Here is a 13,601-nt window from a genome sequence, read left to right on the forward strand (position 1 = left end):
GGTTGACGTTGAGTGAGAGGTTATTTTCCTGACACCACACTCTGAGAGCCCTCACCTCCTCCCTGTAGGCTGTCTCGCCGTCGTTGGTAATCAAGCCTACTACTGTTGTGTCGTCTGCAAACTTGATTGAGTTGGAGACGTCATTGGTGAACATGGAGGTGGCTGAGCACGCACCCTTGTGGGGCCCCAGTGTTGAGGATCAGCGAAGTGGAGATGTTGTTTCCTACCTTCACCACCTGGGGGTGGCCGTCAGGAAGTCCAGGACCCAATTGCACAGGGCGGGGTGTGAGACCCAGTGCCTCAAGGTTAATGATGAGCTTGGAGGGTACTATGGTGTTGAATGCTGAGCTATAGTCAATGAACAACATTCGTAAATAGGTATTCCTCTTGTCCAGATGGGATAGGGTAATGTGCAGTGTGATGGCGATTGCATTGTCTGTGGAGCTATTGGGGTGGTAAGCAAATTGAAGTGGGTCTAGGGTGACAGGTAAGGTGGAGGGGATATGATCCTTGACTAGTCTCAAAGCACTTCTTGATAACAGAAGTGAGTGCTATGGGGCGATAGTCATTTAGTTCAGACCACTGTACTATGGCACTGATTTAGTACGAAAACACCTCTATAAATCTATTTTTAGAATGCATTCTGTGGACTCCGATCAGCGATCGTAAGATGGTTGAGGCAGAGAGCCTCGAGGCAACACAGCGACAAATTCGTAACGTACGCCCGCCTCCCCTTCCCATCTTTCATCATCACTATACACAACAGCGCAGCATCAGTATCGACTGGGAATCCAGATAAACGACCCCTCTATACGTTTGGAAATATGTAACAATAACGAGAACATATTTAATCAAAGACACACTGACAGCACAAGTAAGTATATTTAGTAGCTAATGGCGCACATTTTAAAGTGCCGTCCTTTGTGTTCGTGTACCAATTCTGGCTATATTATGGGATGATGATGGCGGATGATGCCCGTTATTTCTGTAGCTAGCTAGCAAGGAGGCTAACGAAGTAGCCTACCTTGCCTTTTAGTTGACTTAACGTTAGCTAACCCACATTGCTGGTTTGCTAAATTAGTAATAATACAGTAGCTAGCGCTTGACATTGTCATGGCATTTAAATGATGATTACTTGCTAAATTAGTAACTAGCAAGCTAGCTAGAGAGGCCTAGTCAACTATCGTAAGCTAGTAACGTTTGCTAGCTGTATAGCGTAGCGATTTGTGTCATCATGGATAATGTACTGTAGCTAGCTAATGGCGCAGTTAACATTAGCTGACTTTAGCTACCTAGCTTACTACTTTAATATGTCAACGTTAGTTAGCGAACTAGTTAGACTGGGTAGCTAGCTACTTGGCTAGCTTGCTAACATTACCTTTACCTCGCTAGCAAGTTAACTAATGTTAGTTAACGTTACAATGTCAAACAGTTGACTAGCCGGCCAGGTCACTTTCTCTCATTACTAAACTGACACATCTCTCAAAAGTTATTTTCCTGGACATTCGAGTATTCAGATGGGCAAAGGCATCTCTTTTCTCTCAAACCATACCCTCCTGTATTCCCCTCAGAGCTGCTGTATAGTACCATGGGTGGCCATGATGATGATGATGATATGTCTTATCATGTAGCCAACAACCATCATCAAGATGAAGTGCTGAAAAACAAATTGAATGACAGCGGCCTTTGGTGTGACCAAGAGTCCACTGGCGGCAACAATGCTAAGTGGGTCAAGGAGGGCCAGAACCAGCTGAGGAAAGTTGCTGAGAAACATCAGGACCAGAATGGGAACCAAGAGGACTTCTCCCCTCATAACACCACTGAGGAGGAGCAGAGGAACGAGGAGCAGACCCCATCTCCCAAGACCATCCTCAAGGAGCCACTACTCATTGACACTCTACTGTCTGCAGAGGATAAAGAGGGTGAGGGCGAAGAAGACGACAAAGAGAAGGAAGATCCATCTGAGGCAGATGAAGAGGCCTGCAGTCTTATAGAGGAGGAGAGGGAGTCCGAACAGAGTAATGTGGAGGCTGAAAGAGAGGGAGGTGGGGTGGCTAGAAATCCCTGTCTGCTGTTCTCTAACGTGAATGGAACACCAAGTGATGAAGAAACCAACTGGCCAGCACTGTCTCAGGACAGCACTGCTGAAAGCCCTCCAAATGGAAACAAAGGTAAGGGCGGGTTGTTGAAATCAGCCGTGTGACTGTTTTGTTGCAGCGATGATGATTATTGTCTAACATAACAAGTGCTTCTTAGGTTGCAAGCAACGTTAGCGGACTCCTCGTTCTAACCTTCCACTTCTCTCCACACAGAGTCCTTCTGGGACTCTGAGGCCTTTGAGGCGGACACAGACCTGCCCTCTGGGTGGATGCGGGTTCGAGATACCTCAGGCACCTACTACTGGCACATCCCTACTGGCACTACTCAATGGGAGCCCCCCTCCCCTCTGGACAAGGTGGGAGACTCCATGATGTCCTCCAGTATGTCCCTGGAGACAACACCCTGTGAGGAAGAGCAGGAGGTGAGCTCTTACCCATAGGCCTTAGGGATGATTTGTGACATATGTTCTGTTCGTAGAAGACTTAGATCTATGCTCTCCCAATTTAGAATATTGGGAGAAAAACGGCATCAGGTTTTTGTCTGACTCCTAGGAAACATGGGGAGACCTCTCTAACCCAGATGAAGGGACTAGTGATGGAGAGCTGTGGAAGGTAAGAGACAGAGTGAATATTAATAAGTACCAATGAGAATCTGGACATGGCTAAGACCTCACATTTAGGATATCCTATACCAAAAGCGCAACACTGACACCACAGTTAAAATACGTTCTATTTATTTTAATGAGTATGGAAAAAGTAAGTTTTATGTCTCCGATTATTCATTGAAAAACAATTTGTAATATACATTCAACGTAAACTCTCACCACAGACTGCGGATAAATCATTATGATGTGGAAAATAGTTGACATGGGAAAAAGTGGGGTACGTTTTTTTTTTTTTACTCTTGGCGTGTACTAAGGGACAGAAGCAGAGCATCACGCTTCAATAGCCAAAATAATAATACAATAACAGAGCACATGACATTTCCCAGCTTCAACCCACAATATTTCAGTTTTATAAACAGTGGAGTTTAGAAGGCAGCAGATCTGGATGTTGATCAACTTGGTGATAATGAATTGACAAATTGTTCGTATTTTTGGTGATTGCAGGAGGGAGAGGTGGCTTCTGATCAGAGCCTAAAGGAGTTTGAAGGGGCAACCCTGCGCTATGCATCCATCAACCTCAAGTAAGTCATGTGGTAGTACATTATGTGATCAGCTTTCTCATTCTCAGCCAAAACAGTCTCTCTTAAACCCTTCTCTTTCTCTTATTCTTTCTCAAACCATACCTGACTGCCTTATAGCTGTTCTCAATCTGAGGAAGAGGAGAACCTTGATCCCCATGGCACTGACTTGGAGGCTAAGGTACATTCAAATTCTCTTACATTTACACTCACTAATGCACTGAGGCAGGAAGACTGTAGTCGTCTGTCTGTCCCTTCCCTGTCCCTTCCCAACTACTCTTCCCTTTCCTAATTGGACTGTGTCTGTTGGTTTATCCCTCTCCCTCTCTCTGGCCTGTCCTGTGTTCTCTCCTGCCTCAATTTGCTATTCCAGTATTTTGCTGTGCGCTCTCTGGGCTGGGTGGAGATGTCTGAAGAGGACATGGCACCAGCGAAGAGCAGCGTGGCTGTCAACAACTGCATTAGACAGCTGTCCTACCATAAACACAACCTCCATGACACTGCTGGCATCTGGGGAGAGGTGAGTCCGAGGAGCAGGGCTACAGTAAGGGACTGGGGTGGGCTCTTCCTGTTTGGGGGAAGAGCCTGGGCATGGGGCTGATGTCTGGGTGAGACCCTCTGTTTACCTTGCTTGGTCTATTTTTACCCAGCAACCTCTCACATTTACTGCTATTCCCTGCAGTTGCTCTGTGTTGAATAATGTTGAACATCAGAGTAATTATAGTCATCCATATGCACCAATGCTCGGGAATGTCTCTTCATCTAAAACAGGATCAAGTCTAACAGGTGTTTTCTAGAATATCATCAGTTGTAGAACAGATGGGCATATTCAAATGTAATTTGGTTCAATTTTCTATGCATGGTGGTGCTTCAGGAGGATCGTGATGTGTTGTGTTACCAGGGTAAGGACATGCTGATGGTCCTGGAGAATGACACTATGAATCTGATCGACCCACTGGGCCAGACTCTGCTGCACTCCCAGCCTATTGCCAGCATCCGCGTGTGGGGTGTGGGCCGAGACAACGGCAGGTCAGTGTCCACTAGTTAGTCACCGTTTGGCACCACATCTGGAGGTTGTAAAGCACTGCACAACTGTGGCAGTCCTATTAAGTGGTGTAGCTACTTTCACAGGAACAGAAAAGGCTGTTTAACTCTTTGGAATTTGTACTATTTTATATAGTGTTTATTTAGCACAATCTATTAGTAAATTGTTTATCTAGTCTTAGCCGTCACTTAACTATTACTTCATTATGACCATCCACACCTAATTAAGAGATGTTAGACACTGGGAATTACATAATAGCTGGTAATTTGTTCCATTTTCTTAAAGATGCACTCCGCAGAAATAGCTACGCCATTTCCTGGTTGCAAAAATTCTAATAGTTTGCCAAATTTAAGTTTGTGACAAAACAAGCAACTTTAAGTGTAGAGAATGTTTGTACCTTCTAAACCCCTGTGAAATGTATTTTCCATAACAAAAAATATTGTATTTTCAGCTGTTTGAATTTGGTGTGCACAAAAAATATTCATTCTCATTGATGCATAGAAATAGTGCACATAGAATAGATCTACCGCATCTTAGACTTGCTTTCAATGAGTGACAGATCTATAACTCATTTGTATGTGAATTTGGTCGGGCCCCCCCAAAAAGTTACATATTGCAGCATTAAGTTTTGCTAGGTAAAACCCCGCCTTTTCTCAGTTCACTGGTCACCATAGCAGCACCCACCCACAGTACGCTCTCCAGCAGGTATATTTCACTGGTCACCCCCAAAGCCAATTCCTCCTTTGGCCGCCTTTCCTTCCAGTTATCTGCTGCCAATGACTGGAACGAACTGCAAAAATCGCTGAAGCTGGAGACTCATATCTCCCTCACTAACGTCAAGCACCAGCTGTCAGAGCAGCTCACAGATCACTGCACCTGTACATAGCCCATCTGTAAATAGCCCATCCAACTACCTCATCCCCATACTGTATTTATTTTGCTCCTTTGCACCTCAGTATCTGTACATGCACATTCATCTTCTGCACATCTATCACTCCAGTGTTTAATTGCTATATTGTAATTACCTTGCCACTATGGCCTATTTATTGCCTTACCTTCCTTATCTTACCTCATTTGCACACACTGTATATATACTTTTTTCTTTTTTGTTCTACTGTATTATTGACTGTATGTTTGTTTATTCCATGTGTAACTCTGTGTTGTTGTATGTGTCGAACTGCTTTGCTTTATCTTGGCCAGGTTGCCTACCTGGTTAAATAAAGGTGAAATAAATAAAAAAATAAAGTGTTATTAAAACATGTTCATCTTCATACCTTAGGGTAGCGTTTTCCCATCCTAGACCTGTGGGTATGGGTTTGTTTTCCTGCTGAATTTTTTTTGCCCAGCTGTGTGAGTCATTGCAGCTGCATTTGCACAGGCAGCCCAATTCTGATATTTTTTTCCACATTTTGATCTTTTGACAAATCACATCAGATTTTTTCACAAAATAATTTTTTAGAGTTGAACTGATTAGTCAAAAGACCAATTAGTCGAAAAAATATCTGAATTGGGCTGCCTTTGTAAATGCGGCCTATGACTCCTAACAGAGGATTTGAACCCAACTTGGCAATGGCATGCTTAAATACAGAACTGCAAACATGAGACAACACTGTCCTCTGGTGGGTTGTCCATGGTATTACAACAATACAGCTGCTCTATGGTGGGTTGTCCATGGTATTGCAATAACACAGCTGCTCTATGGTGGGTTGTCCATGGTATTGCATTAACACAGCTGCTCTATGGTGGGTTGTCCATGGTATTGCAATAACACAGCTGCTCTATGGTGGGTTGTCCATGGTATTACAACAATACAGCTGCTCTATGGTGGGTTGTCCATGGTATTGCATTAACACAGCTGCTCTATGGTGGGTTGTCCATGGTATTGCAATAACACAGCTGCTCTATGGTGGGTTGTCCATGGTATTGCATTAACACAGCTGCTCTATGGTGGGTTGTCCATGGTATTGCAATAACACAGCTGCTCTATGGTGGGTTGTCCATGGTATTGCAATAACACAGCTGCTCTATGGTGGGTTGTCCATGGTATTGCAATAACACAGCTGCTCTATGGTGGGTTGTCCATGGTATTGCATTAACACAGCTGCTCTATGGTGGGTTGTCCATGGTATTGCAACAATACAGCTGCTCTATGGTGGGTTGTCCATGGTATTGCATTAACACAGCTGCTCTATGGTGGGTTGTCCATGGTATTGCAATAACACAGCTGCTCTATGGTGGGTTGTCCATGGTATTGCAACAATACAGCTGCTCTATGGTGGGTTGTCCATGGTATTGCATTAACACAGCTGCTCTATGGTGGGTTGTCCATGGTATTACAACACAGCTGCTCTATGGTGGGTTGTCCATGGTATTGCAATAATACAGCTGCCCTCTGGTGGGTTGTCCATGGTATTGCAATAACACAGCTGCTCTATGGTGGGTTGTCCATGGTATTGCATTAACACAGCTGCTCTATGGTGGGTTGTCCATGGTATTTCAATAACATTTCCTTTCAATGACATTCACTATGAATCTGATTTGAATTTTCTGCTAGTGTTTTTGTAATAACTGTGATTAACTGATCATTATTTATTTTCATGCTGCATTTCGCTGCCCTATACAGGGAAAGGTATTGTACAGATATGATTATTTGCAGTTTTTCTTTTAGAAATGTATTCTCATGTCCGATGGTGTTTATCCTACATATAGTTTAATTTATTGTATTGTCATATCTAACATGATTGCATGCAATCATTTTTGTTTTGCCAGTTTTTTTCTTGAGGGTTGTTATCATTGAAGTTGGAGAAATGCATGGGTTCATGTAAATGGTGTACTTTTCTGTATTTGTTACAACAGAGACTTTGCTTATGTAGCGCGAGACAACCTGACCCAGGTCCTCAAGTGTCACGTGTTCCGCTGTGACTCACCTGCCAAGAACATCGCCACCAGTCTGCATGAGATGTGCTCCAGGGTGAGACTCCCATGTCTTCTACAGTTGAAGTTGGAAGTTTACATACACTTAGGTTGAGTCATTAAAATCCGTTTTTCAACCACTACACACGTTTCTTGTTAACAAACTATAGTTTTGGCAAGTCGGTTAGGACATCTACTTTGTGCATGACACAAGTAATTTTCCCAGCAATTGTTCAGACAGATTATTTCACTTATAATTCACTGTATCACAATTCCAGTGGGTCAGAAGTTTGCATACACTAAGTTGACTGTGCCTTTAAATAGCTTGGAAAATTCCAGAAAATTATGTCATGGCTTTAGAAGCTTTTGATAGGCTAATTGACATCATTTGAGTCAAATGGAGGTGTACCTGTGGATATATTTCAAGGCCTACCTTCAAACTCAGTGCCTCTTTGCTTGACATCATGGGAAAATCAAAAGAAATCAACCAAGACCTCAGAAAAAAAATGGCGGACTTCCACAAGTCTGGTTCATCCTTGGGAGCAATTTCCAAAGGCCTGAAGGTACCACGTTCATCTGTACAGAGGCTTGCAAGCTGAAGAACACTATCCCAACCGTGAAGCACGGGGGTGGCAGCATCATGTTGTGGGGGTGCTTTGCTGCAGGAGGGACTGGTGCACTTCACAAAATAGATGGCATCATTAGGCAGGAAAATTATGTGGATATATTGAAGCAACATTTCAAGACATCAGTCAGGAAGTTAAAGCTTGGTCGCAAATGGGTCTTCCAAATGTACAATGACTCAAAGCATACTTCCAAAGTTGTGGCAAAATGGCTTAAGGACAACAAAGTCAAGGTATTGGAGTGACCATCACAAAGCCCTGACCTCAATCCTATAGAAGATTTGTGGGCAGAACTGAAAAAGCGTGTGCGAGCAAGGAGGCCTGCAAACCTGACTCAGTTACACCAGTTCTGTCAGGAGGAATGGGCCAAAATTCACCCAACGAAAGGCTTCTTGAAACGTTTGACCCAAGTTAAACAATTTAAAGGCAATGCTACCAAATACTAATTGAGTGTATGTAAACTTCTGACCCACTCGGAATGTGATGAAAGAAATAAAAGCTGAAATAAATAATTCTCTCTACTATTATTCTGACATTTCATATTCTTAAAATAGTGGTGATCCTAACTGACCTAAGACGGAATTTTTACTAGGATTAAATGTCAGGGATTGTGAAAAACTGAGTTTAAATGTATTTGGCTAAGGTGCATGTAAACTTCCAACTTCAACTGTATATCACATATCTAATATACTATTTCCTGTGGAATCTCGATTCACGATGAGCTGAACATGTCTCTCTCTCTACATTCAGATAATGACAGAGAGGAAGCTATCCAAGCCATTTCTGAGCAGGTACAATTCTGACCAGTGCAAAGCCATGGAGATTCCTGCTCAAGGTAACCCCTGGGATAGTTCTACAGTTCATTTTAGAACAGAAGTATGACACCAGACACTAACTCCATCCTGATCTTCTTCCTCTGCAGAGTTTCCTGTTCCAAAAAATGAGAATTTCCAACGTTTCCTTGTGTATTACCTTGGTAACGTGCCTGTGACCAAGCCTGTAGGTAAGGGACGCATGGGTAAGGAAATCTTTTATTTACTTAGTAGTTAGGTAAATATATCTAGCAGTGCAATAAAGCATATGGCTGTGCTTTGTGTGGGACTGTGTTTTGCTTCACTGCATATGTGGCTAGCTAGCTAGCTACTCCCATGCAGTTTACCTTGCCTTGTGGATACTGTTAACAGTCAAACTTTCTCATCTCCTAGGTGTGGACACAATCAATGATGCTTTGGAGGCTGCAATGAACAGCACAAGGAAGCAGGATTGGACCCCCGTCTCTGTCAACGTGGCCCCTGCCACTCTCACCATCCTCACCAGAGAGGTAGTTACTAACTAACTAACTAACTAACTAACTAACTAACCCATCCACAACATCATCTCTGTTACACACAGACATTTGGTAGCAGTCATGTCAGTATGGCTCTCTCCTGACCATGCTGTGTCCTCTGTCCTCCCCAGACTGAGGAGGTGATGTCAGAGTGCCGGGTGCGGTTCCTGTCTTTCATGGGTGTGGGAAAGGACATCCACACCTTTGCCTTCATCATGGCCAAGGGCCCCGGGGACTTCATCTGTCACATGTTCTGGTGTGAGCCCAACGCTGCCAGCCTGAGTGAGGCGGTGCAGGCCGCCTGCATGGTGAGTCAACAGACTGGACAGTGGACTCCATTATTGATTAATCAGTGGTCTAGAGAGACGGGCTGAAGGATGATATGTTGTCTATAGTATAGAACATTTTATTAATAAACTGGAATGATATTGATGTGTTTCAGTGTCTGTACTGATGGAGTCCTGCTGTATGTGTGTGTTCTGTCCACAGCTGCGCTACCAGAAGTGTCTGGACGCGAGGCCTCCCAGCCTGGGCTCCTGCCTGCCCACTCCGCCTGCTGACTCCGTGGCCCGCCGGGTCAGGATGGGGGTCCAGAGTCTGCTGGGAAGCTTCAAGCAGTACAGGTCAGGGTCCCAGTCCCCCTGAGCAGAAGAGAGAAGATCTCCTCCCCACCAACACTAACCCATCACAGCAGCTCCAGCTTACTCCTCCACTCCTCTCTCTCTTTCTCTCTCGCTTTCCGCCGTTTCTTTCGGCCTTACACTCCTTTTGGCCCTCCATAGAGATAGCCCTTTCATTAGTGCATGGAGTTATATGTAACTGAGGAAATGCTTACTTACTAGTGATTGCAAAGTGTTTTTCTATACATCTACTGTATAACTCTCCTTTAGCTTTGTACTCAAACTGAATGAGCCCTGACAACGGTCCATTGTTTGTTCTGTTGTTGGGATTTAATCTGTTTGTCACTATTTTTGTGTTTTAGCAGAAACCAAGTCTAGCAGGAAGCGTTCATATGATGGGATGTAACTACATGTTTCTTCGCTGTAGGAAGTTAGGAGGATTCCACACAGAAATACATCTAATTTCTTTGCAACTATGGTTGAGTCATGTGGTCATGCTCTTCCCCAAACAGTAACAGCACCTGTAGAGTCTCCTGGTGTTTGTTTTCTACCATGTCATTACCCTGTACACTCCTCAGCCTCTACTCCTGTCCAACTGAGGTTCTAAGAGCCCAAGTAGAGGGTCATGTAGAGAGCTTCATGTTCACCACTGCAAACAGTGTGTTTTAGTCTTCCATTAAAGAAGTGAATAATCATGTGTCACGTCGTAGTGAACAACCAGTGATTTCGGAGTGTACTGTTGTTGCGTTTCCCCTACATTTGCATGAACATTTGCAAGTTCAGTGCTTCTGTGCAATAATCAGACTTTCCTGTATGTGGTGGTGGTAGAATGGCTTGCCATTATATAGCAGCACACACTGTGCTGTGGGTTCTTTAATGTAGGGGCCTGGCTATATCTGACTAGGGCTTAGCCAACAAAAAGAGGCAATGGTGAAAATAGACTTCTGATCATGGAAAAGTGACCTAGAAAACACAACAGCTCAAGGCCTGAGTTTTCTATCTGAGTCAGTCAACCGCAGCTGGTAACCACCACCACCAAATAGTAGTGTAGGACCTTACCACACACTGCATGTTTTAATAGCTTAGAGGAATAACCAGGGTCATATCTGCCTGCAGCGGTTTAGTGCTGAACTCTTAGTTATTGTAACATACTAGATGTGTGCTACTTCATGGTAAAGAGGGCTGAATTCTGTACCTGTTAAGTGTTTGTAGAGCATGTCACTAGCCTGTATCCGTGTCTATCAATATGTAAGCTAGCTAGTAGTAGATTAGTTGTCGCTGTCAGGCCCTTTCCACTGAGTAGCTGAGAGCAGGTCAGTATCTGTCTCCCTTAGTCACCGCCCTGGGACAGGGATAACATTGAGAGAATGATTTATGATTTTATTTATTTACATTTTTTTTACCACTTTTTGCTCTGTTTGGGCCATGGTCCCTCTAAGTAATGTATTTTGTATTGTTTTCATACACTATAATGGACACTACTGAGGAGCAGTTGCACATTTGCTCATTATTGATTGTATTAGAGAACATAGTTGTGGTTTTTATGTTAAAAAAAAAGAATACAAATGAAATGTGTTTGTCAGAAGTATTTAGTGCAATAGTTATTTGACCAATAACAAAATTAAATATGTAAAATATAGAAACACTCTGAAATAATTAGACTGGATTGAATTGTATAATACTATATCTCGTGTCACTGTTCACTTATTGTGCTACTTTTTCTAATTCTGTTATGTTAGTACTTCCAAGGTCAACATTAAAAACGAGGAATATTGGAACACTAGCTGATACATTTATTTCACAATTCATGTAAATTAGGTGTATAAAATGTATCTGTATATAAAAGTCCCTGCACAATAAATAGATGTACCTGTATATAAAAGTCCCTGCACAAGAAATAAATGTGAACATATCTTAGTTTTGGTGTTGCATATTTTCCCCCCCTTAGTGGAATAATTTGCATGGTTATGGTGTGACGTGGCTGAGTGAAGCCATGTGGATTGGTGAGATTGTATTCCAAAAGGCAGTTGTGGATTAGTCTGTAAATTGTCTCCTTTCGTAACCGGTGGTAGAATCACATAAATCCTCAATTTTCAGTCAATGTTTTTTTTTATCTGACATTCCTGGTAATCCCATTAAAATGGAAGCGAAGCCAGACCAGGCAGGCTGTCTAGTCCTTTGCATATGTATGAAACCTGCTGACATTGGTTTTACCATATGTATTGTGAGAGGTGCAAGCATAGAGATAGATAGAGGACTACTCTTTATCTGTGCCATTATAGCGTATGTGACAGCATGGACAGCGCCATTGAGGATCATTTTTAAGTAGTCAATTTGCTTCTTCACGATTGGCTGATCCCTCCTGATGACCCGGTTGGACATGACTCCAACAGGGTCACCAGGAGGGATCAGCCAATGAATTTGGAAGATTGAAATGGTGGAAGCCCTCAATTGCGCTGCCCATGCTAATAAGGCCTTTTGGCCACGAAAGGCCTCTATCATATTGGTGCAAGGCCCATGCATGAATAACATGCAGAGGTCATCCAATGTCACCTGTTCATTCAGGTCTGTATGCTTTCCCCCTCCTGTTGTATTGAAAAGGCCCAGGGAGGGATCAAATCAAAAGGCCCAGGGAGGGATGCTGTATACAGGCGGGTTATTGTTTTCATGGGAAATAGCTTTGGAGATGAAAGGATGCTGTATATAGGCTGGTTATTGTTTCCATAGGAGATGGCTTTGGGGGGGAAAGGTGCACATCAATTGGTCCAGGCCCAGATGTGTAATGGACACTCCTTCACGAGGATATCTCCTATTCCCTGCCAGCGGGACCACACTGCTGTGCAGTGGGACACATCAAGGGCTTGGTGGTAATTGGGTCTTTTATAAGGGATCGGCCAGCTCCCCGTCCCATTCAGACTGGGTTGGATATGTGTTTGGGGTTCTGCTTGTGTTCCCTCATCCCTCATTTTTACAATGTACTGTAGTTTGATTAATTTGAGGCGTGCTGGCTCACAGTGGGAGGGTATCTGAGTTCAGTGCGTTGTTGATGGAGGTGATCCATATCAATGTCTTGCTACCCTCCGCTACTTCCACCCATAACAGGTTTTTTAGCCTATACATCTGTATGCTTAAACAACATGCTATAGATTTGATCTTGGTTATTATCTGTATTAGAAAATGATGTACTTACATGAAAATGTGCTCTTCAAAAGCAAGGAAATATAATTATTTCTGTCTCTGATTTTCCTGTATCCTCAAATGTATTCATACTGTTCCATATAGTTATGACTGAGCGGTGGTATGTTTTTAGCCATCCATGCTGAGTTCCATTGTTGTGTTTCTTTATTCTACTGTTTTCCGTCACGCTGAAACACATTTCTAAAGCATATTCAACATGTGTGAGTGTATGTGACTAGATTTATTTATTCACATGTTCCTGTGTTAGTCTTTCACACTATGTGTCAATCACAATTTAAAGGAGTTCGGCTCACGGAGAAAATAATCACAACTATAATTATTTCTATAATTATGCATACGGCATTTGTGTAATGGAGATTTATTCTGAGTAATGAATGTGTAGTCTTGTGGAACATTGCTTTTCCTCTCAGAGCTGTGGAGTGGGCTCATATCTTCACTGCTGGGCACTTTAATCTAATCACACATCTAGAGTAGAACAGCCTGGATAAAGGAAGTGAACAGTAGCTTCATCTTAAACCTGGTATCATGGTCTGGGTGAGATGGTAGAAATCCCTGTAGGATACATCCTCCTCCTGGTTCTCATGGTGTGAATA

General features: G+C 43.1%; 1 protein-coding gene across 4 annotated transcripts; it reads left to right on the plus strand.

The window, feature by feature from the left end:
* The first annotated feature begins 555 nt into the window (after window positions 1-555).
* LOC115163686 (amyloid-beta A4 precursor protein-binding family B member 1) lies at window positions 556-13,207 on the plus strand. 4 transcript variants are annotated; one of them, XM_029715764.1, is made up of 15 exons: window positions 556-874; window positions 1,572-2,171; window positions 2,313-2,521; window positions 2,652-2,711; window positions 3,209-3,285; window positions 3,403-3,463; window positions 3,656-3,802; window positions 4,184-4,311; window positions 6,951-6,956; window positions 7,184-7,298; window positions 8,614-8,698; window positions 8,786-8,866; window positions 9,069-9,184; window positions 9,322-9,498; window positions 9,680-13,207. In XM_029715764.1, exons 2-15 carry the CDS (start codon window positions 1,589-1,591, stop codon window positions 9,833-9,835), a joined length of 2,001 nt encoding a protein of 666 aa, XP_029571624.1. In that variant the 5' UTR covers window positions 556-874; window positions 1,572-1,588; the 3' UTR covers window positions 9,836-13,207. The 4 variants fall into 4 exon arrangements, with proteins under 4 accessions (XP_029571624.1, XP_029571625.1, XP_029571622.1 ...); XM_029715762.1 differs by having other exon boundaries at window positions 558-874; window positions 8,786-8,881; XM_029715765.1 differs by lacking the exon at window positions 6,951-6,956 and having other exon boundaries at window positions 557-874.
* The last annotated feature ends 394 nt before the right edge of the window (window positions 13,208-13,601 follow it).

The sequence above is a fragment of the Salmo trutta genome, chromosome 26 (genome assembly GCF_901001165.1).
Source record: "Salmo trutta chromosome 26, fSalTru1.1, whole genome shotgun sequence".
Taxonomy (NCBI): Eukaryota; Metazoa; Chordata; class Actinopteri; order Salmoniformes; family Salmonidae; genus Salmo; species Salmo trutta.